General features: G+C 41.9%; 1 protein-coding gene and 1 long non-coding RNA gene across 5 annotated transcripts in view; one reads left to right on the top strand and one right to left on the bottom strand.

Annotated features, from left to right (window-relative positions):
- Positions 1-19,423, bottom strand: part of CNNM1 (cyclin and CBS domain divalent metal cation transport mediator 1) — a 59,160-nt gene extending 39,737 nt beyond the window's left edge. The window contains exon 1 of one of the 4 annotated variants that reach the window (XM_038578490.1): positions 17,539-19,423. In XM_038578490.1, the coding sequence (XP_038434418.1) occupies positions 17,539-19,102 (1,564 nt within the window). In that variant the 5' untranslated portion in view covers positions 19,103-19,423. The remainder of the gene's footprint in view (positions 1-17,538) is intronic. The other 3 variants (XM_038578491.1, XM_038578488.1, XM_038578489.1) reach the window with 3 other exon arrangements.
- On the top strand, positions 119-27,246 carry LOC111092951. The gene is made up of 6 exons (XR_005380491.1): positions 119-228; positions 356-531; positions 10,969-11,063; positions 14,826-14,914; positions 24,788-24,841; positions 26,072-27,246. It is a non-coding gene; the product is annotated as an uncharacterized LOC111092951 (long non-coding RNA).
- Positions 27,247-27,589: the final 343 nt, after the last annotated feature.

Raw genomic sequence — 27,589 nt, 5'->3', positions numbered from 1 at the left:
AAAGTAGTTTAGCGATTGCCAGGAGCTAGGGGAAGAAAGGGATGGGGAAAAACTCTGGGGTTTCTTTTGGAGTGATGAAATGTTCTAGAATTAGGTAGTGATGGTTGCACAATTGATGGTCCACTGAATTGTATACCTTAAAAGGGTGAATTTTATCTCAATAAAGCTGTTATTAAAGCCAATTGGGAAAAAAAAGAATCAGTATTTAAATGAACTGGAAGTCAGTGGGTGAGTAAAAATAGCAACTGTTTCACAAAAAGAGAATAGAATGAAATATAAGAGCAATGCTGGTTTGGACAGAGGTGGCAATGCTGGTAACATGCTAGTTTAGAGTACTTGTCTTTTTGTGCTCTAGGATGCGGCAGAGACAAAAGCGGACACAGGCAAGGCCATCAGGAGAACAGGAATGGAGGAGAGGGCACCATCTTATAAATTTCTGTGGCAATGGAGAAGGCAGGCAGGAATGAGAATTTGTCACAGCTGGGAGGAAAGAATGTAAGAACAAAATCTCATTAAGATATGAGGCAAAAGGTAATGTTTTACCTCAAAAACTAGTGAATGCTACTGCTTTATGAGGTATTATGTCCCTAGACCAAACCATTGCGGCACTGAACACCAAAGGATGGGAAATCTGTGAGCTGAGTTGAAAGATACAGACACAGTGGATTTTATGGCAATGCACTTTCTAAAAATCAAGGCTACATTTGTCTCTGTTGTAAGGAGTATATTTTATTCCAGTTTACTGGTATTCTACTTCTGAACTGGTAACTACAGACACTCTGGAATGTTCTACTCTGCCATGTTCCTAGTGTCCAGTTTCTGCAGAAGCTCCAGCTCTGTCCTGAGGGCATGGCTTGCCAACATGTCTTTCCTGGCTTCTAGCAGCTGGGAGCTCCTTAAGCCTGCTTAAGTTTGCTTCCCTCCAGCATGGGTTACTTTCTCTCAGCCTCTGATGTACAGTCTCTAGCTTCAATGTTGTCCACACCCAGATGAGACACAAAGTAGAGAATATATACCTATCGCCTGAGTCTTGCTTGGACCACAGTGTCAGGATGGATTTGGTTGGAACTCAATCCTCAATGGAGCATAAGGGGTCAGTCACACCTTTCTGAGACTAAGTCACAGCCCTCCATTAAACATGAGACCCTCCAAGCCCAATGCTTTGGAATGCATTTTACTGGTTCAATAGTTTCTAACACTGGCTGTGTGTTAGAATCATCTGAGAAGCTTTGATGGTCTAAAGATTGGATCCCACACCCAGAGATTCTGATTTCAACAGCTTGGGGTGAGGCCATGGCATCAATAGTTTAATATATTCCCCAGGTGATGCTAATTCTCAGCCAAGGCTGAGAACTACTCTAGTTATTTATAGTCATGGTTCTCAAAGTGTGCTTCCTGGACCAGCAGCATCAGCATCACTAGGAATGTAGTTAGAAATGTAAATTCTCAGGACCCACCCCACACTTAGTAAATCAGAATATCAGGGGTTGTGCCCAGTGACCTGTGATTTTAATAAGTTCTACAACTAGTTCTGATGCAGTCTAAAGTTTGAGAAACTTTATGGGTAGGCTCTAGCACTCTGGTTATTTATCTGATGACTTACTAATAAGGAAGAAAAACAAGCACTGAGATTTCTAATAAAATCCTGGTCCCTTTGGTGCCCCTGGTTTAAGTTGCCAGATGCTAAGTACTTACTAAAAGAGAAGAACCTCCTGGAACAAAGGGTAGTTGTAGTAGCAAGCTGATGAGTGCTCTCATATGATATGGTTGGTTATGGCATTTGGTTCACACCGAGCATACAGTGAGCACTATTTAATGCTGAGCTTCTTAGAGTGCCTGGGTGGCTCAGTCGGGTAAGGTCTGCCTTCAGCTCAGGTCATGATCCCAGGATCCTGGGATGGAGCCCTATGTCTGGATCCCTGCTCAGCAGGGTACCTTGCTTCTCCCTCTGCCCCCTCCCCCATGCTCTCCCTCTCTCTCTCTCTCTCTCAAATAAATAAGTAAAATCTTGAAAAAAAATAAAAGAAAAGGGGTTTCTTATAGCTTTTGTACCAATCACCTCTGAGACAAGCTTGAGGTACTTGCACTATCAAATTCTTGGTGTGTCTCAGGTCAATAAAATTTCCCACTATTGAAAGTTAAACTAGTCATTTCTTTTGTCCCTCAAATCCAAAGGGTTGTCCTGGGCACTAGTTTCTAGAAGTAGCTTATCTCATTACCCCGGGCATTGACACACCCAAACTACACGTCAAATTTCTTAGAACGGCAACTAGGTTTTCAGGCGTTGCTTTTAAAGCAATGGTTCTCAACTGGGCTGATTTGATGCCCCCCACCCCCACCCCAAGGGGACATTTGGCAATGTCTGGAGACAAATTTGGGTTGTCACACTTGGGGCAGGGAATGCTACTGGAATGTAGTGAGTAGAGGCCAGTGATGCAGCGAAACATCCTCCAATGCCCAGGATAGCCCCATAACAAGGAATGTCAATAGTGCTGAGCTTGGAAACCTTACTTTAAAGAGACAGAATGTCAGTAAGCAGGCAACACCGCGACTATATTTCAGTGTTTGAAGAAGTAGAAATATTCTCCAAGGGTTTTTAATAAATGTAGCCTCTAATTGTTTAGGCACATCACAGAGAAGACCTCCTAAGGTCTCTGTTAGCATATGCCTTGAAAAAAATAGCAAATAATTGATTTGCTTTCTTTCTCTTTCAAAAATAGCTACAGCATTTTGCTAAGGTAACTGTTCCCAAGATAAAATTTAGAAGCTAAGGCAAAAGCATAATTGCTTAGAAATAGAGAACTAAAGAAAGCAGAAATCATTTTATGGCTTCTGCCTTACTTATGACCTTCACCTTGTAAAATACATTGATATTTGCTACCTTTTTATTCTCCCTGGTGTCCCTACCGCATCTTTTACTTATTGAGTGGACAGTATTGAGTGCCTCTTCTTCCTTACCTTGGTCTCAGTAACGCTCCCCCTTGGAGTGTGCACTGAACTCCAAGTGTGTTCCTGGGCACATCATCCGGGCACTTGTTCAAAACGCAGGTTCATAGGTGCCACCTCTGTGCCACATACAGAATCAAGATTTGGGTGGTGAGGTGCACCCCAGACAGCTGTTTCAATGGTATCCCAGGTGGTCCTCATGCACATTGAAGTCTGAGAAGCACTGCTTCTGACACCTGCTACTCAAAGTGTGGCCCTGGGACCAGAAGACTTGGCATTACTGGAAGGCTTGTGAGAGCCATGGCAGCTCAGCCCCATCCCCGCAGTCTGAGTCAGAATCTGCATGGCATCAGGATTTCCCAGTGGTACTTATGTACATTTGAGTATGTACATTTGAGTATGAGAAGAAATGGTCAAGACCCCGGTATTCTTCCCATGCTTATGACTGATATTTTTCTGTTTCCACTGTGGATTTCTTTATCCTCACCTAAAGATAAATACATGTCACAGGCTCTAGCTCAGTGAGTCTCAACCCTGGCTGCAAGTGGGAGTTACCCAGGGAGCTTTAAAACCTATGTGCCTCTCACAGAGGTTCCAGTCTAACTGTCCTGGCATTAGGATGTTTAAAACTTCTTCAAGTGACTCTACTGGGCAATTGAGTTAAGAGACTCTGCTCCAGTCCTTGATTCTCTGCCTCTCTCTTCTTGATTACAGATCCCAGAAGAGCCCATCACTTTAAATATCACCACTGTCTGTCTCCTGAGGACTAAATTTATATCTCAGCATCAGTGTCTACTTTGATCTTACATTCTGTTTTAAACATTTTGCCTGGGCTGTCTCCTTGTCTTGTCAAAATCACTTATCTCAATAGGAACTCATGATCTTTAAAGGGCCACTATCCTTGCTCTTCTTTCTGGTTCCTTCACTATATAGAATGTAGCACTATCAACCTTCTAGTTACCCAGGGTCATCACTCAGGAGTTATTTTTTACTTTCTCTTCCTTTGTTCCTATTAGGAAACAAAATCCCCGCATTCTTGCAATTTGCCTTTTCTTTTTTCATTTTATCAACAAGTGTTTATTAAATGCCTACTATGTACTAAGCACTAACCTAGGCACTAGAAATTGAGCAATAAACTCAATGGACAAAATCATTTCCCTTCTGTAGCTTACATTCTAATAACTAGGGGCGAGAGTTAATAAGCCAGATAAATATGTAAAAGCTACATCACAGCTCTAAGGGGAAAAGGAAAGTGGGGTAGAGCAATGAGGAAGTATGTGTGTGTATTACAATTTTAGGTAAGAGAGGGCAGGGATGAACTCCCCAAGAAAGTGGAATTTGAGTAAAGATCTGAAGGCAATGAGGTGGGGAACCCTGTGGATATCTCAGGGACACCCTGCAGTAGAACAAGAATCAAAAGGTCCTTAGTTGGAAGTATAGCTGATGTGCTTAGAATAGCAAGGCTGCTAGTGGAGTGGCTGCTGATTTGGGGTAAGGACAGTAGTAGGAGCCGAGGTCAGGGAAGTAAGAGATGGTAGGTGAGCCTGTGATAAAGCCTGGAAGGCCTTTTAAGGACTTGGCTCTTTGAGTAAGATAAAGCCATTGTACAGTTTCGTGTTTGTGTGTGTGTTTATTGTTTTACAAAAGAGTGATATGATCTGACTTATGTTTTAAAAGCCTCTTTCTAGTTGCTGTGTTAAGAATGGACACAAAGTGGGTAGAAGTAGAAGCAGAGAGATCTCATATGAAGCTCTGGCAATCATCCACGTGAGAGATGGGTGGTGGCTTGGCTGGGAGCTAGCAGCGGAGGTGGTGAGATGTAAGCAGATTCTCTAGATATGCTGAAAGCAGAGCATACATGAGGGATTGGGAGTGAGGCAAGAGCAAAAGAAGAGTTTGGATCTGACTAGCAATAACAATGGAACTACAATTTACAGAGTTTGGGAATATTGTGCGAGGAGTTGCTTTGGCACAGACAGCCTAAGCTCAGATTTGGACAGTTTAAGTTTGGGATGCCTTTCAGACCTCCAAGTGGAATGTCAAGTGGTAGCTGGGAAATATAAGTCTAGAGTTGATAATATCTTTGGGAGAATGAGTGAACGAATGAATGAATGAATGAATGAAACAATCATGGGAGGGAGACTAGACAAAGAGATCCATTTCTGAGCCCTGGGGCGTTGCAACCCTTAGAGGTCATAGAAATGCAACATTTATGCAACAAATAAATACTGGAGCATCTGATATGGATAGGCCTTGCTCCAAATGCTGAGGATATATCAATAAAGATGATGTAGAAGAGCCAGTAGAAGAGCCCAAGAAAGAATGTCCAGAAAGGTAATGAGTCTCAGAGGTTTTCTCCATTCTAATTGCAAGTGCACATTCCTGAATTTCCATGTCCTCATCATATCCTAGACAACTGAATTAATATCCTAACCAATCCTCCTTCTGGTTTCTCCAGCTCCAATCAGTCTATCCACCAAACCAGACTGACTGCCCCAACAGCATTTATGAGCTTATTCCCCAGTTCAATAACATGTACCAGTTACCAAAAAGGATAATTTCTGAAGTCTTCTTGCTGCCATTAAAGGCCACTATGGGGTTTTTTTTTTTTTTTTGGTATATATCTTGCCTTCTTTCCCACTACTCTATCAAAATGGACTGCATTTATTCCCCATTCCAACAATAACTGGTCCAAGGATATTCAGCTTATAAATAGTAGAGCCAATATTTGAACTTAGGGAACTGAATAGGACCCACCTAGCTGGCGTTTGTGGAAAGCTTCAAGAAAACTAAACGAGACTGGATAGTTGAACTTTAGGCCTCTCAGACTCAGAGTTTCTCTTAGAGGTAGCCCACAGGGCCAGTTTGTCTCTCTCTAGGTTCAGGCTAAACATAACCAGGATCCTCAGCTTAAAAATCACCATGATGACCCAGAGTGATCTGGCTAAGTTTTGACTGATGGTGACATATGCAGGCCATGAACCAACCCCAGACATGAGAAAAGACACTGAAAGGCAAATAGTCCTGGTCTAAGTTGTCTAGAGACCATACAGTTCTGGGCTAGCCCAGAGGCTATGGCCAAATGAGGCTGGTCCCAGGGAGGAGAGAGGTAGGGTTCCTAGGGGCTCTATTTAAATAAGCTAGACTCTAGAGGTGACCTTAAAACCTATCCTTTTGGAGGTTCTCATTGCAGGTAAAGACAGCCAACAGCTACTCCAACATTCTCCTCACTGTTTCTGAACTAAACCAAGTGGACTCCTGAGGGCACAGGTTCACATTCACTCCATTTTCCAGTTTTTGCCCTAGGGGTCATTGCTGTACCTATTGTTCAGAGAGTGTACACATTAACCCCTCATCTTCATCATATCTCTGCCAAATGGGGGTTGTTATTATTATTAATATATTATTAATATATGAATGGAGACTCAGAAATAGTGACTTGTCCAAAGTAAACAGCTCTCACTTCTATTCATTATGTCCAGTCACATTTACATGGGTTGGATCAGAGAAAGCACTTATTATACTAAATGACTAACTAGACACAATTCATGCAATTAGATCAGTGAGGTAGGAGGCAAATGATGCATTGTCTTAAATGTGTTATAGCACAGGTATTATCTTTAGCCTTTGCAGTAAACTTATAATAATATAGTATCATTATTCCCATTGTGGGAAGGAAGATAAGTCTCAGAGTGATAAAGTGTTCTGCCCTAGTACACAGCTATTAAACAAAGAAGCCAGGATCTGAGCCCAGTTGTCTAGGACGCTGTGTCTGTGTCTCCATGGCCTGAGGCAGCAAATCATAGATGTAGCTTCGGATTCTGCCTTAGTCACTAACATTGAGCACGACACTCCTGTCTCCAGATCACAGGTGCTTCATATGCAAAAAAGGGGAAAAAATGCTACTGACTTCATATGCATGGTGAGTGCAAAATGAGTTACTATTTGGGAATGATCTTTGCCAATGTAAAGATTAACTGTAAGGGATTATCATCTTTAATTTTATTATTTGTCTTTTCTGGGCCTCAGTTTCCTCCACTATAAAATTAAAGGATGGAACCAGGTGACCTCCAAGTTGCCTTTTCCAGCTCTAAAATTCTCTACTTTTTTTTTTAGAGAGGGGTGAAGAGGGGGCGAGAAAGAATCTTCAGCAGGCTCCACACCCAGCACAGAGCTTGACATGGGGGCTCAATCTCACAACCCTGAGATCATGACCTGAGCTAAAATGAAGAGTCAGACACTTAACCTACTGAGCCACCCAGGCGCCCCTTAAATTCTCCACTTTTATAAGTCTAAATGGTCCTGGGCTACAAAAACAGTTTGGCTTTACAGGATGCTTCTTCTGAATGATATAGGATATACTAGAATTTTAACAGTGCCGACAGCTATAGCTTCTTGTATTTACAAAGGGTGACTCCTAATGTTTGTATCTTAATATTGAAGAATCCCATTGGAATAGATGAGAAAAAGATGTCTTGACACATGCTAGATTTCTAAAAAAAATCTATACAATCAAATCAAATTACTTTTTATCAAAATCAGGAAGAGAAACACAAAAATGTTACCCTACCTACCAGTCCTGTAGCAACCACCTTGATTTGGAAAAATGAAACAATCTCTTTCTCTAGTTTATTAAAGAAAGGCTATACTTTGTAGTGATTATCTTGCTCTACTTCATCCAAAATAGAATAATCAATACACTTCTCACAAAAAAAAATTTCTTGAGCCACTGAAAGGCAATTATAAAAAGCCAACTGTGTCACCCAGAACACCATGGTAACCAGCATCACCAGGGCATGAAAAAATAGTTGTTAGTCACTAGGATCTAAGCCGGTTGGCAGTTTGGCTTGCTAAGCAACACTGCAAAAATAGCAGAGTAACGACCCATTATCTGGAGATCTGACTTTGCACTGCTTTATCTGGTTCCAGAAGGAACTATCCCAGGTCCGTTACACCAACCTCATGCCCTAGGCTCCTGGTCAAAGCCTAATTAATCATTTATTCAACAAATATTTATTGAAGCTTACTGTATACCAGGCACACAATTTCCAACACGTATATTTACTTGATTCTCAGTTAAATAGAGGCTCTGAAAGAGACACAGAAAGAGTGGTTTTGTGAAGAGCGAGGTGGAGGGAGGGGTTAGCTTGAGGCCAGCTCAGAGAACTAGCAGCTGATAGCCGGAGGGCAGAGAAAAATAAAGAAGTAGACAGCGAATGGCTTTATAACACAGCATAAAATAACTACATTCTCATGACCACCATCCTGCGTCATCAAGAAAAGATTAAGTTATATTTAGGATCCTTTCCTAAGGAAGGCAGGAATGGGCATGAAACATTTTAGAAATATCACCACCAAAGATGGTTAAAATATACAGTTTTGGCCTTTGGAGAGAACAGAAATTATGTTTAACAAATATCTCATTCTGCCTAGTTCCCGCTTTTGCTGGAAGAAAAGCAGCACTGAGATCACCGCCTTTCCAGCATTCAAATGTGGTGTCGGCTTCCTTTCTGCCTTTATTTTTCTAGTTCAACCTCCTGCCTCAGCTGGAATGCCCTTTCCCTTCATAACTGCTTATCAGAATCGCTCTTTTCTTACTTCCTCAGAGAAGTTTTCCCAGATCCTTCCAGGGGATTTCTCCCTCCTGCCTTCCCCACAGATGTCTGGATGCCCTTGCCTGTCGGCTAGGTCAGGCTGCTTGGTATCCTTTCCATCAGAGGCCTTCTTCCTTTCACACTCCTGGAGGGCAAGCTCTTCCCCATATTTATATCCACATCCATCTCCCGAGCCCTGGTAGTCAGGCCCACAGGGAATGTTCCTGAACTTGGCTGCCCAAACAATCACTAGGGGTAGAGGGAAGTTTGGCTGGCAGGGGTGGCACTTTCTCTAAAGGATGTTCAATGGCCCAGGAACCCACGTGGCCCCCACACTTGCCCCCTTTCCTCAAAGCCTTTGCACGTTTGTTCCCTTCACCTCAAAAGCTCTTCCTCTGGTAAACTCCTTCTTGCCACCCTCAGGATTCAGCTCAAATATCACTTAGGGAGGGGGAGGAGTCTATCCTTACCCACAAGACTGGCTCAGGACCCCTATCATAGGCTCTTATGGCTCCCTCCACCTTTTCTTCAAATCACTGTTACCACTTGTAATTATTTCTTGGTTAATGCATATATTCTTACTGTATGGCAAGTACCAGGAGGGCAGGAGGCCTGGCACAGAAGGAAGGAAGGGAGGAAGGGAGAGAAGAGAGAAGGAAGGAGAGAAGGAAAGAAAGATAGGGAAAAGGGAGGGAAGAAGAGAAGAAAGGAAGGAAGATAGGGAGAAAGAAAGAAAGAGAAGAGAGAAGAATGGAGAAGAATCCCAATTTGGAAAGGAAGACAGCAGAATATAAAGAGAATTGAAGAGTTGTGATGGAAGGTCCAGGGGCCCCCAGATTGGGCCTAGAGATAAACCAGTTTAAGAAAGTATTAGGAACATCCACAAACACCACTCCCCTGAGATACCCAAATGCTTTAAAAGGTCCAGAAACACAACCAAATGTATTTTGTATTTTGATTGTTAAAAAATGGAAATGGAATTGAGGTGAGCTTCTATAGTCTTCAAATAAGAGAGGACTCACCAAGGATGATAAAAGGAGAAAATGGAATTTAACTGCAGCCTGTGGGATTTAGATTAGATAAAAAGTCTGACATTGAAGGCTGTTTTTGTCTTGGAAAAGATAACTAAATCTAAAAATGAAAGTGTGAATTAGATTCTTTGTCAGGTTTTTCAGTGCCTCTTCCAGCTCAGATTCTATGGTAACCTTGTATTACTTTTGCTAGGCTGAGAAAAAAAATTATTTCAGAACAATATTACAACAATCATAATAAAAATTTCTAAGGAAAGAAATATAAATCGGTAATTTAAGGCCTTGTATATTTAATTAGTTCTACTTTTCAATTTTTGTTTTGCCTCCCTGTACATGATGGGCTATGCTTTGTTTATTGTTTGTTCTAATTATTGTTTAGAAGGTAAACATTCTAAATTCTACTGATTATTATTCAGCAATGTTTAACATGTTGAGCTTTTTTTTTTTTTTAAGATTTTATTTATTTATTCATGAGAGACACAGAAAGAGGCAGAGACACAGGCAGAGGGAAAAGCAGTCTCCCTACAGTGAGTCTGATGTGGGACTTGATCCCAGGACCCTGGGATCATGACCTGAGCCAAATGCAGACACTCAAACCACTGAGTCACCCACGCATCCCTAAACATATTACATCTAATTATGTCAGTGAAATAAAACTTTCAGTGAAAATAATTTTTTATTTTGTTTTATGAAAGACAAAAAAATGTAGCACTAATGTTTTGGCAGCTTTTTATAGAATTAAGCAATGGGATGATTATTCTCCCTGTTAAACTATCACACCAGAATTTGGAGTGATAAAGCAAAAACATTGACTTTTCAACCAGATTATTCCTCAGTGAAAATGTTACATTGTGTGTCTATGCCAGGAGCATTTACTGGCTAGTTGGAAGTCTTTTAAGCAACAGATCACATGCAGTAGAACCAAAGATTGAAGAGGATACCTTTCAGCTCCACAATGTCTGTCTCATTCACCATTGTATTCCCAGGGCCTAGTACAGTGCCTGGTCTAAAGCAGGAGTTCAATATTTACTGAATAAATGAATGAATGAATCAACCTATGAATGAGCAAACACTGAGTATGAAAATTGCAATAATTTTACAGCCATGCTAGCCTATAGACAGAATAACCCAACATTATGTGCCTTATGCTACCTTTTGTTTAGGAAGATGGTGTTACTAACTAGGCAGAGCTAAGTTGTTTAACTATTAAATACTAGAGCGATGGTACTCAGAGGCCATGTAGGTTCTGACTTCAGAACAAAGCTTTATTCTTTCTCCCTATTGGCATAGGGTTGGTTTTCTCCTAAAGACAATCTAATAAACAGAGTAAACTGCAGAAATTAATTTCAACAAATCTTTAGGGCTCCATTTTATAAATTAGTCTTTTCAAATTATAGGACTCACTCCCAAGGAGACTACAGTGAAAATAATATCATCATATTTAAAAAATCACTCTTGGGATTAGCATTGGATATTTTATTAGTGGAAGAAGGTAAGACCATGGATTTTTCTCTTTATTTTCCTTTCAGTAATTTGATTAAGGTTGTTACTATGGGTGCTATATTTTTAAAATGACAAAATATTAGAGGAGTTATTATCTCAGGATAGTGGGATGATTACCTTAGGAGATTTTCATGCTTTGTCTACTGTTCTATATTTTTCAGTTTTCTATATGAATATGGAGTATAGAAACTTACAAACTTCAGTAAAAATTTAATAAAAGACATAGAACCTAACCATAATCACTGTCTTCTCCATGCTCTCATTGCATTTTTATATTTATATTGTATCACTTTTATTTTAATGACTTATATGCAGGTCTGTCTTATCCATATGCTTATATGCTGAAATATGACTTGTGAATTGCAATGCTATTTATCTGAGGGGGAAAGGTGAGTTCAGCCTGCCTCCTACCTTTCAAAGGGGGAACACTATTCTCCTATTAGGCTGTAGGCTCTTTTTTTTAAAATTAATTAATTTATTATTTATGATAGACACACACAGAGAGAGAGAGAGAGAGAGTCAGAGACACAGGAGGAGGGAGAAGCATGCATCCATGCAGGGAGCCCGATGCAGAACTCAATCCCGGGACTCCAGGATCACACCCTGGGCCGAAGGCCGGCACCAAACCGCTGAGCCACCCAGTGATCCTCCCAGGCTGTAGGCTCCTTGAGGGCAGGGATTGTATGTCATACATCCAACTCTTAGCACAGTGCTTTGAACATGACAAGGGATGGATAATTGTTATAATAAATAGATATACCTAAAAAAGTGGAGAAACCTTATATATGCAACACTTTTCTTCTAACACTTAAAATTTGCCTCTGTCCTGCATTGTCCAAAATGATTGGCTGGAGATCATTAATGATGCATTTCCTAGAGATCTGTGCAGATTGTGTCTGTTAAAGTTTAACTCCTTCAGTTATTCATTCAGTCATTCAGCAAACATTTACTGAAAACTTAGCATATGGCCTATCCATTGTTAAGACAGATAAGACAGTCTTTGCTAGTTATGTGGGTGAGCAGCACTAATAAGCAAAAACCAGTCGTACAACCTGTTAATTCAATAAGAGAGGTATGGGACAATTAAGTTGGCTCCCACTGGGGTTTACAGGAGAAGCTTCCCAGAAGAGGTGGCCTGGGTGCTAAGTATTAGAGGAAGAGGTGGAGTAGGGAATGCATATTAATCAGGCAATGATATTCCTGACAAAGAGTGCAGCATGAGGAAAGAGACAAAGCAAGAAAAAAAAAAGAGAGAGAGACAAAGCAAGAAAGAGTAAAGGGACAAAGGCAAGCAATAACATGGGTGGCCATGAAATTCAGCGTTGCTGGAGCACACAGCTGTGGTAGAGAGCAGTAAGGGATGAACCAGGAGGGGAGGGCAGGGAGCAGATCAGGAGAGTACAGCTTAGACTTTATCCTGCAGGCAGTGGGGAGTGCAGAAGGGTTTTAAGCAGGGGATGATGTCACCAGAGATTATTTTAGTGGCAATGGAGAGGGTGCATTTGAGAGAGACAAAAATCGGAAGAAGTGACATGACATTTCTTAGGAGGCCTTTGCACAAAAGAGTAATAGGTTTGTGTTTATATTTAAGAATCTTGGCTAACATTTATTTAGCATTTATAATGACAATTACTAAATAAGCAATAGAATACCATATTATCTTATTTCACACAACCCTCTGAGTAAATAAATACCATCACTACCCTCATTTTACAGCTCACAAAACAGACAGCTACATAACTGGGCAGTCTGGCACCAAAGCTTATGCTCTTAATCACTACCTCATTTGTTTAATTTTGGTCTCTTGCACTGGAATGAAAGCTTTATGTAGACAGGGACTACTGTATGTTCTCCATGCCTAAACAGCAGATATACAGGAATTATTTCTTGAATAAACTCAGTGAGTCAATTAAGTGAAAGAAATAGTGGACTATACTATATACAGATGCAAGAACTATTTTAGATGCAATTTTGGCAAATTTTTGGCAGACTTTGGTGATTGTTACAAACTGAATGTCCCTCTCCTGCCACCCAAATTCATATGTTGAAGCACTAACCCCTCTCCCCAGTGGGGCCTCTGAGGAAATCATTTAAGTTAAATAAGATCATAAGGGTGGGGCCCTAAACCAATAGGATTGGTACACCTTTATAAGAGGAAGAGAGACCAGAGCTCACGCTCTCTGTATACATGTACTGATGAAAGGCTGTGTGAAGACATAATGAGAAGCTAGCCATCTACGAGCCAGGAAGAAAGCTCTTGAACTTGGACTTCTGGCCTCCAGAACCATCAGAAAATAAATGCCTATTGTTTAAGCCACCCAGCCTATGGTATTTGGTTATGGCAGACTAAGACAGTGATAAGTAGGATGAGGGTGAGTGGTGAAGGGCAAGTTTCTAGCCTGGGAGACTGGAAGGACAAGGTTGCCACTGACCGGGGTAGAGAATCTGGGAAGAGGAAAGGTTTGTTATGGTCAATGGACCAACACTTGTTACCCAATACTTTGGGTTCACCTCACTCAAACATAAAAAAATATAGTAGAAATTAGCTACTTGAAGCCATTCATTCAATAAATGTTGATTCATCCCCTTGCTGTGGGGGCTGCTATGCTAGTCCTAAGAATACAAATAAATAAGATTCATTTTCTGCCCTTAAGGAATTCACAGCTCAATGGGGGAGAACTACTGTTTCTTTAGTAAAGCAAGCACTTAGCTGGAAAGACCTTTTTCCTCTTTCTCATTTCTAAAGACCTGCAGGTCATAAGAACGAAGTATAGAAGTAAAACTTCATACGGACAAGAACTTTGGAGTCATATGACCTGGATTTGAATCTGGGCCTTGGAATAATAGCTTAATGATGGTCCTAGGTAGGCCAAGTAACCTGGGTCTTAGGGTACTCACCTGTAGCTGCAGAGTCGTTTTATGGATCAGATAAGAGAAGATAGGTAGAAATGTTTTGTAAAATGCGACATACATGCTAGCAATCACTCAGCTAATTATCAAAACTCCATTTCTAACCTATGAAAACTAAAGGTAAATCAGCCACTGGCAGCAAGTCAGAGGTCAAAGGTGAACTTTGAACCCTGTGGGTGGCAGGAATTCTAGGATGGAGGATTATGTAAGACTGGCGTAGTGGGAAAAAGAGCAGGCTTAGAGGTCCTACAGACCTAGTTCAAATCACAATTCAGTTATCAATTGTGAAGAGCTGAGTAAGTCCTGTAATGGATCCTATAAAATGGGGTTGATAATGCCCACCCAGGAGGGTTGTGCTAAGTATGTAAAGGGCTTGGCAGGGTGCCCATCAGAACTGCCACTCAATTAATGGTGATTGTTGCTCCTATTTATCATTTTCCTCCCCTACCTCCAAAGGTGCTTGTTTAGTTAAGTTACTTGAGATGCAAAGAAGTGAGGGAAACAGAAGGGCTTTTATGATTTACTTTAAGAGTTATTTTTAAGGGTAAAGAAAACTAGTTCAATTCGGCTTTCCTTTCCTAACCTATAGTGCAAACACAATGTTTATAGAAAATGACCACTGTGTTATATGCCATGAAGCCAGAGAACACTCAATTGCCACTTATTCCTTGTATTTATTCTAAGTAAATCTACCAATCACTGTCAGTAAGGGTGCTCTGAAGGCAATGCTTCTCAGACATTAATGTACACATGAGTCACCTGGGGGCTTGTTAAAATGTAGATTTTCATTCAGTGGATTTAGAATGAAGTATGAAATTATGCATTTCTCACATGTTCCCAGGTGAGAAGGCCCTTGCTGCTGGTTTCTGGAGTACACTTTGAGGAAGGAGCAAGGCTCTGAAGGGACGTGGCAGGCTCTTCTTTGGCATGGTAATTCCCAGCTTCTCTTTAGCGATCTGCCTAATTACAGACTACTGATAGAACGCTGACAAGCCTTTTTCAAACCAGATTTAGAAATTCTGCAGCAGGACTCATTTCAGATCAGTATTTACTTTTTTTTGAGCAGCCTACTATATGAAAGGTACTGTGCAATGTGCTAGGAATACAAAGGTTAGTGAGACACAATTCCTGCTTCTAAAGACTGTCCTTAACATTATATGTTCTCATTCATTTGGGGAATATAAATAATAGTGAAAGGGAATATAAGGGAAGGGAGAAGAAATGGGTGGGAAATATCAGAAAGGGAGACAGAACGTAAAGACTGCTAACTCTGGGAAACGAACTAAGGGTGGTAGAAGGGGAGGAGGGCGGGGGGTGGGAGTGAATGGGTGACGGGCACTGGGGGTTATTCTGTATGTTAGTAAATTGAACACCAATAAAAAAAAATAAATAAAGACTGTCCTTATTCTGACACTATATATCTTTGTAGACTTAACTTTCTAGGGGCAGTGTTCTGTCTCGCCTATTACCTACTACATAGATGCTCAATAAATAGTGAATGAATGAATGAATGAATGAATGAACGAGTTTATAGGAGTTTCATGAAAAATGTCCTCCGATAGCATGTAACAACGACACTATCTCAACTGCACTCTGTCTTAACTATCATATTTAAGGGATAATTAAGTTAGAACCAAGCTGATAGGGAGGCTCCTAATCCAATCTGACTGGTGTGTCTTTATAAGAAGAAATGATTAGAACCACAGAGATTCCAGGAATGAGCTCACACGCACTGAAGACGGACCATGAAAGGACCTAGAGAGAAGGAAGCCATCTGCAAAAGCCAAAAAGAGTCCTTAAAAGAAACCAAACCTGCCAACACCTTGATTTTGGATTTCCTGATTCCAGAATTATGAGGAAATAAATTTCTGTTGTTTAAGCCACTCAGTGTATGGTATTTTGTTATGGCAGTCCTTGCAACTAATATACATAGATTTTCACAGTTTTTATGCCCAGTCCAAGACTCCTTTCTGTAGGAGTCTTACAAAATGTAAGAATAATGCTAAGAGTGGTTGGATGAAAGTAGGGGTAAGGTGGGAACAAGTCATGCAAGGATTTGGGGGAAGATAGATGGAAGAGGGTGAAACAGTAGCCCAGATTGGGCTAAAACAGCTGTAATATACACACATGTCCCTCCCCTTCTCATGATACCAACATAAAGTCTACAAGCTGGGACTGAAAGTAGGTTTTCAACTTTTTTTCTCCCTTTCCAAGCCACACTTTGATACCTAACACAATTTTATTTGTCTAGAAAAATTGTGGTAGGAGGAAGACCCAGATTTCTCTTTGTATGAAAGACTCAGAGTACCTGTGATGATCAAGTAGTAAGATTGAGTGTTTGATAAACAAAAAGATGTGTCAAGATATGCCAAATGAGATTCCTGCTAGCCACAGGGAAGCTACATTTGAAGCTTGATTCTAAAGTCAGGGGATTGAATTTTTTGTTTTGTTTTTAATAAACATGCTAACTCATACGTACAGATGAATGCTTCCTTCAAAATGGTCATTCTAGAAGGTTCTACTCTTATTCTAACCATTTCACTATTCTCAACTCATTCCTGGAATTGTTTTCGGGGTTGTGAGATAGTCCTCTGCACTCAATGGTGACTCTTGAAGGTAGATTTGATCTTCAGAAACCATCAAGTGTCCTTCAAGTAGGAGAACCAGCCAAACTGTGTAACTCCAAGAAGATCAACCCTAAGAATCCAGGCTAATTTTTCTTGAGTGAATTGTACTTAACTCCAAAAGGGAGTTTCTAAAGACAAACCCCAAAGAGTAGTAAACATGCAATAGACACGGCAGGGGTGGGGTGTAACTGCTCTGAAGGAAACCCCATTCATTTGTATATGCAGATTTTCTAGTGGTTCCCTTTACCAGAATATTTCCTCACATCCAGATATACTGTCCCTCATGGGAACCCAGGTCCCAGAAGTATAAGGACTTCACTGCCTTAGTCAACTTTTAATCCAACCTGAGTACTGATAAAGTTAAATAAGGAGAAAGAACTAGTAGACTGTTTGGGGCTTCTGTGATTCAAAGGACAGAAAGGGGACCCAGAGAGAAGTTCCTGAGACAACTTTCTGCTCCAAGTAAGAAAGACATTATCAGCAGCTGGAGCTGTCCAACAATGGAGTTAGTTTGCCTGGGAGACTGTGAGTTCCCAGCCCCGGGGAAAAGTTTAAAAGGAAGACTCCTTGTTAGGGGACGCTATAGAGGATCCTCCTCTATTGGGTGGGGAACTGTCCAATGACCTCCAAGGACCTTGGTCCAACCTGCACAATAATACCTGGCAATTGTTAGATCCTGAAAAAGACTGAAAGGGAATGAATGAGGAATATGGCACATCTTGTGAGCCAAGGCAAAGGTTAGAGGTTGGGGCTTAGTCGGCTGCAAGGAAGGTAGTGAAATGAAAATAGCCACCAAGAGGTGGGGCCTTCCTTCAGTTTCTGCGATCACAGAGAGTTGCTTTGCACATCTGAAAGCTCTCATGTTTACGAAAGAATCATACTTTTGGAGTGGGAAGTAGCTGAGAGAGGAGACAGACCACTGCTCACCCTTCTTAAACTCCTCCAGCACCGTGTCCAGCCGGGTGTCATTGAAGACGCAGTGCAGGGGCCGGTTGTAGAAGCGAGTGACCGTGAGCAGCGGCGTGCAATCGTCGGGGTCCACGAAGGCCAAGTCCTTGACAAACAGAATGTCCACTATGTTGTGCCGCTGATCGCCCTCGTACACGGGGATGCGAGTGTAGCCGCTGCGCAGGATCTCGGAGACCGTGGCGAAGTCGAGCACCGCGTCCGAGCGCAGCATGAAGCAGTCCCCGAGGGGGGTCAGCACCTCTTCCACCACCTTGGTGCGCAGCTCCAAGGCGCCCTGGATGATGTTGAGCTCCTCCTTCACCAGGTCGCTGTAGGGGTCCGCGGCCCGTAGCGTCTCCAGCAGCTTCTCCCGCGTGTAGAAGGTGCTGATCTCCTGACGCAGAGCCCAGTCCAGCAGGCGGCCCAGCGGGTAGCACACGGGGAAGGCGGCCGCCATCAGGAGTCGGGTCAGGCACACGCTGTGCGAGGCGATGGCCAGCCCGTGCCGCGAACACACCGAGTAGGGGCAGATCTCGGCGCCCAGAAACACGGCGCCGGTGCACACGAGCGCCGGCAGCCACGGGAAGTGAACGCCTGCCTCGCTGTAGGCTTCTCCAGTGCCCCCGACGCCCGGCGGCAGCGAGGCGTACAGCCAGCCGGCCAGCGCCGCGTTGGCTCCGGCTTGGCCCAGCAGCAGGGTGCAGAGCAGATGGGTGCCCCTGCCGCGCACGGCCTGCACGCGGCGCGCCTGCTCCTGCTCGGCCGCCGAGCCGCTGTTCCGCAGCACGCGTAACTCCACCGGGTCCAGCGAGAGCAGGCTCAGGCGCAGGCCGCTGAACAGGGCGGACAGGGCGAGCAGCAGAAGCGCCCCGAGCGCCCGCAGCCACGCGGGGGGCAGCAGGTCCCCGCCAGGACCGTACAGCCGCGGGCGGACGCGCAGCAGGAAGCCGCCGGCGGCGCCGTGGTGGTGCCAGGCGCGCCCGTCCCAGGCGCACAGGGAGAAGAGCTTCCCGCCCCCGCCCGCGCCGCCCCTGTCGGCCTCGCCCTTGCGCAGCTCCCGCACCCGCACCTGGACCAAAGCCGAACCCGCCACGCCTCCGGGACGCAGGGGCCCCAGGACCTCCACGTCCGACGCCCAGTCGCTCTGCTCGCGGCAGCGCTGCGGCCCCGGGGGGCGCGTGGGGACAGCGCTGGGCGCCACGCCGCCACCTCCCGGGGGCTCCTCGATGAACACGAGCCGCGGAGCCCAGTCGCCGGTGGCGTTCTCTCCCGCGGGAAGGGTGGGCGCGGGCACCGGCGCCGCGGGCGCCGCGGGCCCGGGCTGGAAATAGACGCGCAGGAGGAAGCTGGTGCCTTCCGCCGCGCGCAGGGTGCCCCCTTCCAGGGACACGCGGCCTCCGGCGGTGTCCTCCGGCCGCAGGCCCAGCAGCCAGGCGGCGGCAGCCGGGGGCTGAGGGGACAGAGAGAAGAAGAGCAGGAGCACAGCGCCGTGGCTGCAGCAGTCCCGGAGCCTGACACCCACCGCGGTAGCCGCGGCCGCCATCCTGCACCCGGCGCGGCTGCACGTGATACTGCAGAGAACGGAGCGAGATCTGGAGGGAGGAGGAGCCGGAGCCGGGAACCCGGCCTCGGGCAGGTCACCACGTGTGCGCCCCCTGCGAGCGTGCGCTGGAGGCGATGGGGGTTCAGGCTGTGCCCCCGCGCAGAGTCTTCACAGGAGGCCGGAGGCGGCCGCGCATCCCTGCACCATGCAAAACGCCCTTACACACTTCAGGCTATCTGAGGCCTGGCGTTGGAGCTCTGGAGCTCGGCCTCCCGCTCCAGCAGTAGGGGGCCCCTCCGCGAACTCCTACCCGGCAGTAATTCCCTGTCCGCCCCACCGCTTCCCCATTGGCCAGGGATATTTCCCAGCGTTTTGCCTCTCCTCCTGCCTCTTGCCTTCCCCCTTCTGGTCAAAAGATAATCCAGAGACAAGTCTTGAGTCTGTAAAAACTTTGCATTTGGTGTCAACCTGGCTGACCTTTTATGGTTTAAAATTTTTGGAATTGCTTCAGTTCAATTCCTTGTTAGGATCCAAACGTCCATGAATAAGAAACTGTTGAAATAAATTGTGGCACTACTGTGCGATGGAATACTATGCAGCAGGGAAAAAGAAAGAATGACGTGGATCCATTTGTTTGTGATGTGGAAATATCTCCAAAGTAATGGTTGAAAAATAGGGAGTGGCACCTGGGTGGTTGGTTGGTTAAGCCTGAGACTTGAGTTCCACTGAAGTCATGATCTCAGGGTCTAGAGATGGATTCCGTGCTTGAGAGTCTCTCCATCTCCATCAGTCCCCCAACTAGCACTTGCCTACCCCCTGTTTAAAATAAATAAATATTAAAAAAAGAAAAACAGTGATATGCAGAAAAATATGTGCAATATGCTAGGTCGTATTAAAAGTTAAATGTACAGGTGCATATATATATATAAATATATCTATATATGTATATATAATATTACATATATTCCTTTTTATGGTTGGGTAGTATTCTATTACTCAGATGTACCAAAGCTTGTTTACCTATTTACTAGTTAAAGAACACCTGAGAGGTGCCTGGGTGTCTCAGTGATTGAGTGTCTGCCTTTGATTAAGGGAATGATCCTGGGGTGAGGGGATCGAGTCCGCATCAGACTTCCCTCTGGGAGCCTGCTTTTCCCTCTGCCTCTCTCTCTGTCACTCATGAATAAATAAATAAATAAATGATTTTTTAAAGAAACCTTATATATAAGAAAAGAACATTTAAGTTATTTCCAGTTTTTGGCAATTATGAAGAAAGCAGCTATTAATGTTTGGGTGAAGGCTTTTTTTTGTATTAATTTAATGCTTTTTTATTTTTTTATTATTATTATTTTTTAATAATAAATTTATTTTTTATTGGTGTTCAATTTACCATGGGTGAAGGCTTTTGTGGGAACCTATGTTTTCATTTTTCTTGGGCAAATTACCATAGGTCTATATTTCTTTTTATTTTTATTTTATTTTATTTTTTATTTTTTTATATTCCTTTTTAAAATATAAAAGTAACAATAATTTGCTATACTACCTCTAGGTACTTTGGCTAATGTTAGAAATCATTGGTGTGTGTGAGATCTTATTTTCCATAGAATTTGTAAGACCCCAATGATATTGATTGAGAGAGCCTTGCAAAGGTTACAGCTCAGTACAAATGGTTCTAGTTAAAATTATCTTGTTTTCATTACAAAGTCTTATAATCCAGAGTGGAAGTAACCCCTTCCCAGTTTGGGACTGGACAGGCCTTAGTAGACCGCTCCTACATAAGCTATCTTCCACAGGGAATGTGAAATAGGATGCAGGGATTGTGAAACAAATTTACCATTGCCTTAAAATGCGCAAAGCCTGTATTACAAGCTGCCTTTTGCCTGGACAGCTTGAGAGATAGAAGGAAGATGTAATCTCAAGAGGCAACATTGAAGCATGTATGGGAAGTATAGGGGAAAGAGAGCAAAGGGGTCAAGCATGTGATTGTTTCTCTTAAGTATTGACAAAAACTGCTCTCACTGTTTTCCTGACGCTTATATCTATCTCTCTCCTCTCCCAACCCAACTTCCTTAGCTCAGAGCTACATGCTATCCTAAGGGTTCTCTCACCTCTTTTAGGGCACAGGATTTTATTACCATTATAACTCTACTTAACAGCCGTATCAAACTTTAGTGTTACCAAGGAATGTTGTATTTATTATTTCACACACATACACATAGCCCTGTGTAGTAGATGTAATTCTACCCATTTTGCAGATCAGGTTCAATGACTGGGTAAAACTTCTTTGGACTCTAGAGTGATGCTTCCTCACCTTGCAGTGTTGACTAATATCAAAGTAAAACCCTTCAGAAATACTAGATCAGGAGTTTAAAAACCTCAATTTCTGATTAGAAAGTATTACATGCTCATTGAAAATAAAATTTTAAGGCATAAAAGCATTAATGAAAATAAACTATAACCCCACCATCCAAAGTTAAACTGTTAATATTTGGCACATTTCCTTTTTTACTTTCTATATACAGATAACTGAGAAATACACACACACACACACACACACACACACATATGCCTTCATATATTTGTATATTTCATAATCGAATACATATCATACATACAATTCTCTCTGTCTCTTAATATAGTGAGAGCATTTTCCTGAATTAAAAACATTTTTTTGTAAACATACTTTTTAATGAATGGGACTATTACTATATCTATATCTATCTGTTATATTGGGAGAGAGAGAAAACTGTAAAAATGAAACTTTTTCCAGTCACGTCAGCTCTGTTATTCACAAGTGTTAGGCTTAGGAAAGTCAATCCACTTTTCTGGGCCCATTTCCTTATCTGTGAAATGAAAGACAGTTTCAAAATCCCTAACCTTTCATGAGTCAGTGAGTAAGGGCTAATGTACACTGGGTGAAGATAATCTAGAGAGAAAAACTTTTCCTTTACTGAACAGGAGGTTCTGGAAAAGTACTGGATTTCCAAAACTCTACTATAACTGAAAGGATACTCAGGGACAGGTTTAGGCAGTGTGATTCTAGTAAGGTAGAGTTGCCAAAAATAGCTCCCTGGAATCTGAATGTTGATGAGATCATCATATCTCTTATAAAATAGGCACTTTGTAGTTTATAAGATGAGCAGTTCCTCACTTCCCAGAGAGATGGTGGAAATTATACTTGCTTTTAATCTTAAGACTATGCCATTTCAGAATGTACATGTTAAAAATGCTTTTTATTTCATTACTTGTCATTCATTCAGTTAATTCTTGTCTGTGAACAAAGTGCTAGACTCTGTGTTAGAGCCTATGCATAAACAGATATCATGGTTGCTATCACAGAGCTTAGATTCTATTGAAGATGACAGACATGAACTAGACATTGCTTACCTCCCTAGTGAATTAATAACTTCTATGAAGATGATGGTCAAAGTGCCACACAAGTATATAATCTGGCAACCCATCTAGAGAGGAATATTTGGAAAGACTATCCCCCAAAACGGAATTAAATGAAAATGGAAGAATTTACATGTTAGGAAGAACATGAAAAGTCAACTTAAAACTATGATATATATATACTTGAAACTATGATAATGTATTAACAATATTCCTAATAGGAAATCAATTAACATTTACTGAGAGCATAGTATGTACCAAGTACCTTCTCTGTTTTATTTTTATTTTATTTTTTAAAGATTCCATTTATTTATTTATGAGAGACACAGAGAGAGAGGCAGAGACACAGGCAGAGGGAGAAGCAGGCTCCATGCAGGGAGCCCAATGTAGGATTCAATCCCAGGTCCCCAGGATCACGCCCTGGGCTGAAGGTGGCGCTAAACCACTGAGCCACCGGGGCTGCCCACATTCTCTGTTTTAATCTTCACAATAGATAAAAAACTGAGGGTCGGTTTGGGTAATTCTGTAAAAGTTGTGTCATCAATGGTTAGTGGAGCCCAATTGGATACAGAGTCTGAGCCTAGAGTCTACAGTTTAAAAAGTTGGGAGAATAATAATCCCAAGTAACGTTTACATAAAGTTTATATATCAGGCATCAACTAACTCATTTAATTCCCATAAGAACCTTTGGAAGTAGATATTTTTATTATCATTTCCACTTTATATGACAAAGCTAAGCTATGGACAGATTAAGTACCTTGGTGGCCAAGATTGTACATACAATCAGTGGCATAAGCCCTGCATTATTTTACTCTACACACACTACACCTGTCCCATTTTTGGTTACATTGTTTTATATAGTTACACTTACAATGTTCCTACAATTATAATATTCTGTTTCTTTTCATTCACTGTCATGGCATATTTTCCCTCAATAAAACTATTTATAAGCATGTTTTTCCTTTTTCCTTCCCTCTTCTCATCTTCTGGTGTTATGGTTGTTGTTGTTGTTGTTTATTTATTGGTTTTACCCAGCCCCAGAAGATTGAGTTAATCATCTTTCTCAGTTCATGGGCTTTGAAGAGGCCTCCTTTACCTCATCCTAATTCTCAATCCCATTCTCTCCCCTTTTAGGTAGCCACTCCAATATTTTGATGTGTCCTTAAATGCATATGTATTCTTGTACAATATAGAGATCGTACTGGTTTTTGTGTGTGTGTTTTATTGAGATATGATTAACATATCATAAAATTTGCCCTTTTAAACCAAACAATTTGGTGGCTTTTCATGTATTTAAAAAGTTCTACAGGGGATCCCTGGGTGGCGCATCGGTTTAGCGCCTGCCTTTGGCCCGGGGCGCGATCCTGGAGACCCGGGATCGAATCCCACGTTGGGCTCCCGGTGCATGGAGCCTGCTTCTCCCTCTGCCTATGTCTCTGCCTCTCTCTCTCTCTCTCTCTCTCTCTCTCTCTCTGTGTGACTATCATAAATAAATTAAAAAAATTTTTAAAAAGTTCTACAACCACCATCACTATCCAATTCCAAAATATTTTCATCTTCTCCAAGAGATCCCATACCCATCAGCAATCACCTCTCCCTTGCCCCAGGCTCCAGCATCTGCTGATTTACATTTGTCTATGTATGTACTTTTCATTTTCATTAAGTGGGCTATAGAACCTGTTATGTTTCTTATATTGTCACTCAACACTGTTTGTAAAATAGGTCCATGTTGCTGAATGTGTGCCTGGTTTAATGTTCCTAAATGCTGAGTAGTCTTCAACAGTGGATAGCCACATTATTTTCATCTGTTCCCTTGGGGGTGGACACTTAGATGACAGTCAACTTTCCACACACAAAGCCACATTGAAATCCTTGACCATTCCCTACTGGACTTATGGGGGATTCATCTGGGATATAAGGACTGTGGGACTGTTGGGTCACAGTGTATATATACACTTAATTTCACTCAGTATAGCCAGCTTACCCTCCACCAATAGTCTGTAATTTCCTATTCTCCTACATCTTAGCTAAAATTAGTATTATTCACTCTCCAGATTTGATGAAGCTGATGAGTATGAAGTGCTATCTCATTTTTAAAATGTGAATGTCCTTGATTCCTAACAACTTTGAGCATCTCTTTATATATATTTGTTAGTCTTCAGTTGTGGAATTAGGTGGAATGGGGTTAAAGTTTTGGGTTGGCATTTAAAGTACACCTGCTCTTTTATGGGATATACTTTCAACAGTAGTTTATGTCTGAAAACACTAACCCAAGCTTTACATTGCTTGTAGCCCTGGACCCTACTAAGACAGAAGCACGAATTGGAGCATCCCAGTACAGTAGAGGTAAGGCAATCTGGACTTGTTTATGTCTATGATAAACAATTAATTGTGTGGACAGCATTCCTGAGATACAGGAATTTCTATAGCTAATAAGAAAACTTTTGCATAAGGTAGGGAGGTTTTAAAAATTTTTTTCTTTCAAAAAAGTTCAAAGTTTTTTGGGGAAACCATTAATCCCCAGCATCTGGGCAGTCAGAAACTCAACTTCTCTTAATCACCAGCTAGTCAGTTTATTTAACACCGAAATCAGGTAATCAAGTATGAGGTACCAGACTAAGTCACAAAGAGATGGAAGCAGATGTAACCTTTAGGCAAACAGAAGAAAAAATTGAAGATGTTTCTTTACTAAGAAGAAATGGGAAAAATGGAATGTTATTCAGGTGTGATCGGCTTGAGCACTACTTTTTTAGGATAATATGTTCTCAGATGGATAGGGGAAAAATAAATGGAATTAGTCTTTATTATAGCAAAACATTACTTTTTTTCTTTATAGAGCAATGTTTCTCTAATTTTATTATGTATTATAATCATAAAAATCACATGAGAAGTTTGTTTTTGTTTAAACAGGTTCCAGAAGAATACATAGAAACTGGTTACAGTGGTTGCCTCTGAAAAGAAACTGGTACAGACAGGGAAACAGACAGGAGAGAGACTTTTTTCCTTTGATCTTTTAAATTTTGTGCAATTAATATCCATTTTCTATTAAAAATAATTTACATTTAATTAAAAATGCACATTCTTATTTCCATTTTGATTCTGTGGGTCAAGAATCTGCATTTTAACAAACATCTCATGCGATTCCAATAGAGCTGATCCATTGGCTCACTTTTGGAGAAAGAGTTATACAAAGGAATGGTTCTTAGTTTTTTTTAGATTTATGCATGCTTGTGAATTTTTAATGAAAGCTATGGGCCTTTTTCCTAGAAAACTGCACATTTACTCAAGGACACAATAATGTGAATATATTGTGATTACAATTGTAGGGGGTTCATGGGAACCCCAGCAGCTGCATGGCCATGATCTTCATGTTAGGGACCCCAATATAGAGGTTTTGTTCTACATCATGGCAAAAAAAAAACTGTTTTAAAAAAGAGATGTTTAGAGACTTGAGAACACTGTTAAGTGTGTGTGCACGTATGTGTATGTCTGTGTGTACATATGTGAGACTGTGTGTGTGTATAAGAGCAGAAGTGATTCCTACTTTTGACAAACGGGTTCCTTCTCTGTTTCTAGAAGTAGCTCCTAACTAATAAAGGAACAGAAGATGGATCCCTCAACAATTCCCTTCCAGCTACATCCTGTCCACAAACATGTTAATGAAATTTGCAGATGACCCCAAAAGAGGATATGCTGCAAACACCAGGAAAGCCAAAGAAATTATGTAAATCATTAGCAATATGGCAAAGAGAATGACACTTAACTTGGAAAAATTTCAAGTAGAGGCATCTGGGGAGAAGTAATTGGAAAGAAAATTTTTCATGGGGAGGGCAACACCTGGAAAATAGTAATAACTATAATAGGCCCAAGGGTGATGCTAAATGGCAAATTAGATACATGTCTGTTGTATAATATTGTGAGAAAAATATGACACTGGCCTCTGGTTACAAAGCAGGGAGATAATGGTTCTTTCTGTTTGGCCCTAGTGAGATAGCACCTGGGATGCTGTTTTTGGTTTTGGACACTTCATTAGTGGAAAATTGTTGGTTAACATTTGGGAATTTGGAGGCAAGAAACAGAAACAATTAAAAGCATTTATTTGACACAACACAACCATTCAAAACCAACATCACAGAGGGAAAGAAGAATAATGAAACTCTATACTTAGATTGTGTTGCTGGGAAATCAAAGAAATCAAAGGTCTTTTCATTGTAATTTCAGCATGGACCCATTGTTAAAGCAGGGAGGGACTTTTCAGGTGAATTTTGATGATGTCTAAGTTCCTGGGCTATGCTAAAATTCTGTTAGCTGGGCATGTTGCTCTTGGACTATGCATTTCACAGAGCTCTAGAAAGGGTCCTCTTAAAACATAGATCTAATATGATTTCCCTGATTAAAGCCTTCCAGTGGATTCCCATGGCATTTAGAATAAACCTAACCTTGTAACAGGGCCCACATTGTTATGTTGAATCTGGCCTTTGCCTGGATCTTGACTTTTACCACTCTCCTCTGAGCTCACCAATCTTTAGCCATACTGGCCTCCTTGCTGTTTGTAGAGCTCTCCAAGATAGTAACAGGCTCATGGTCTTTGCATTTGCTGTTCATTCCTCCAGCTTCTTGCATTACTGATTCCTTCTCATATTTCCTCCTTTCATAAACACGTCATGTGAAGTCTCCATCCCTAGGTCTCCTGGGTGGCTCTGTCTGTTAAGTGTCTGCCTTCAGATCAGGTTATGATCCCAGAGTCCTGGAATCAAGCTCCAAATGGGGCTCCCTGCTCAGTGGGGAGTCTGTTTCTCTCTCTCTCTCTGTTCCCCCCTCCACTTGTTCTCTCTCTCTCTCTCTCTCTCTCTCATTCAAATAAATAAATAAAATCTTAAAAAAATAGTCTCCATCTCCACACCACCATCCGTTTAAAGCACTATCATAATCTGAAATAATTTATTTATTTATTATCTTTTCCTCCTGTTAGGACTACCTAGTAAATACTAAGAAGAGCAATTGCTGGGTCATATGGTTAGAGAATGGTTATCTTTGTAAGAATCACCAAAACTGTCTTCTGAAGTGGCTATACCACTTTGCATTCTCCCCCAG

The sequence above is a fragment of the Canis lupus genome, chromosome 28 (assembly GCF_011100685.1).
Source record: "Canis lupus familiaris isolate Mischka breed German Shepherd chromosome 28, alternate assembly UU_Cfam_GSD_1.0, whole genome shotgun sequence".
NCBI lineage: Eukaryota > Metazoa > Chordata > Mammalia > Carnivora > Canidae > Canis > Canis lupus.
Note: the sequence above shows the minus strand (reverse complement) of the source record. Positions and strands in the feature narration are given on the sequence as shown.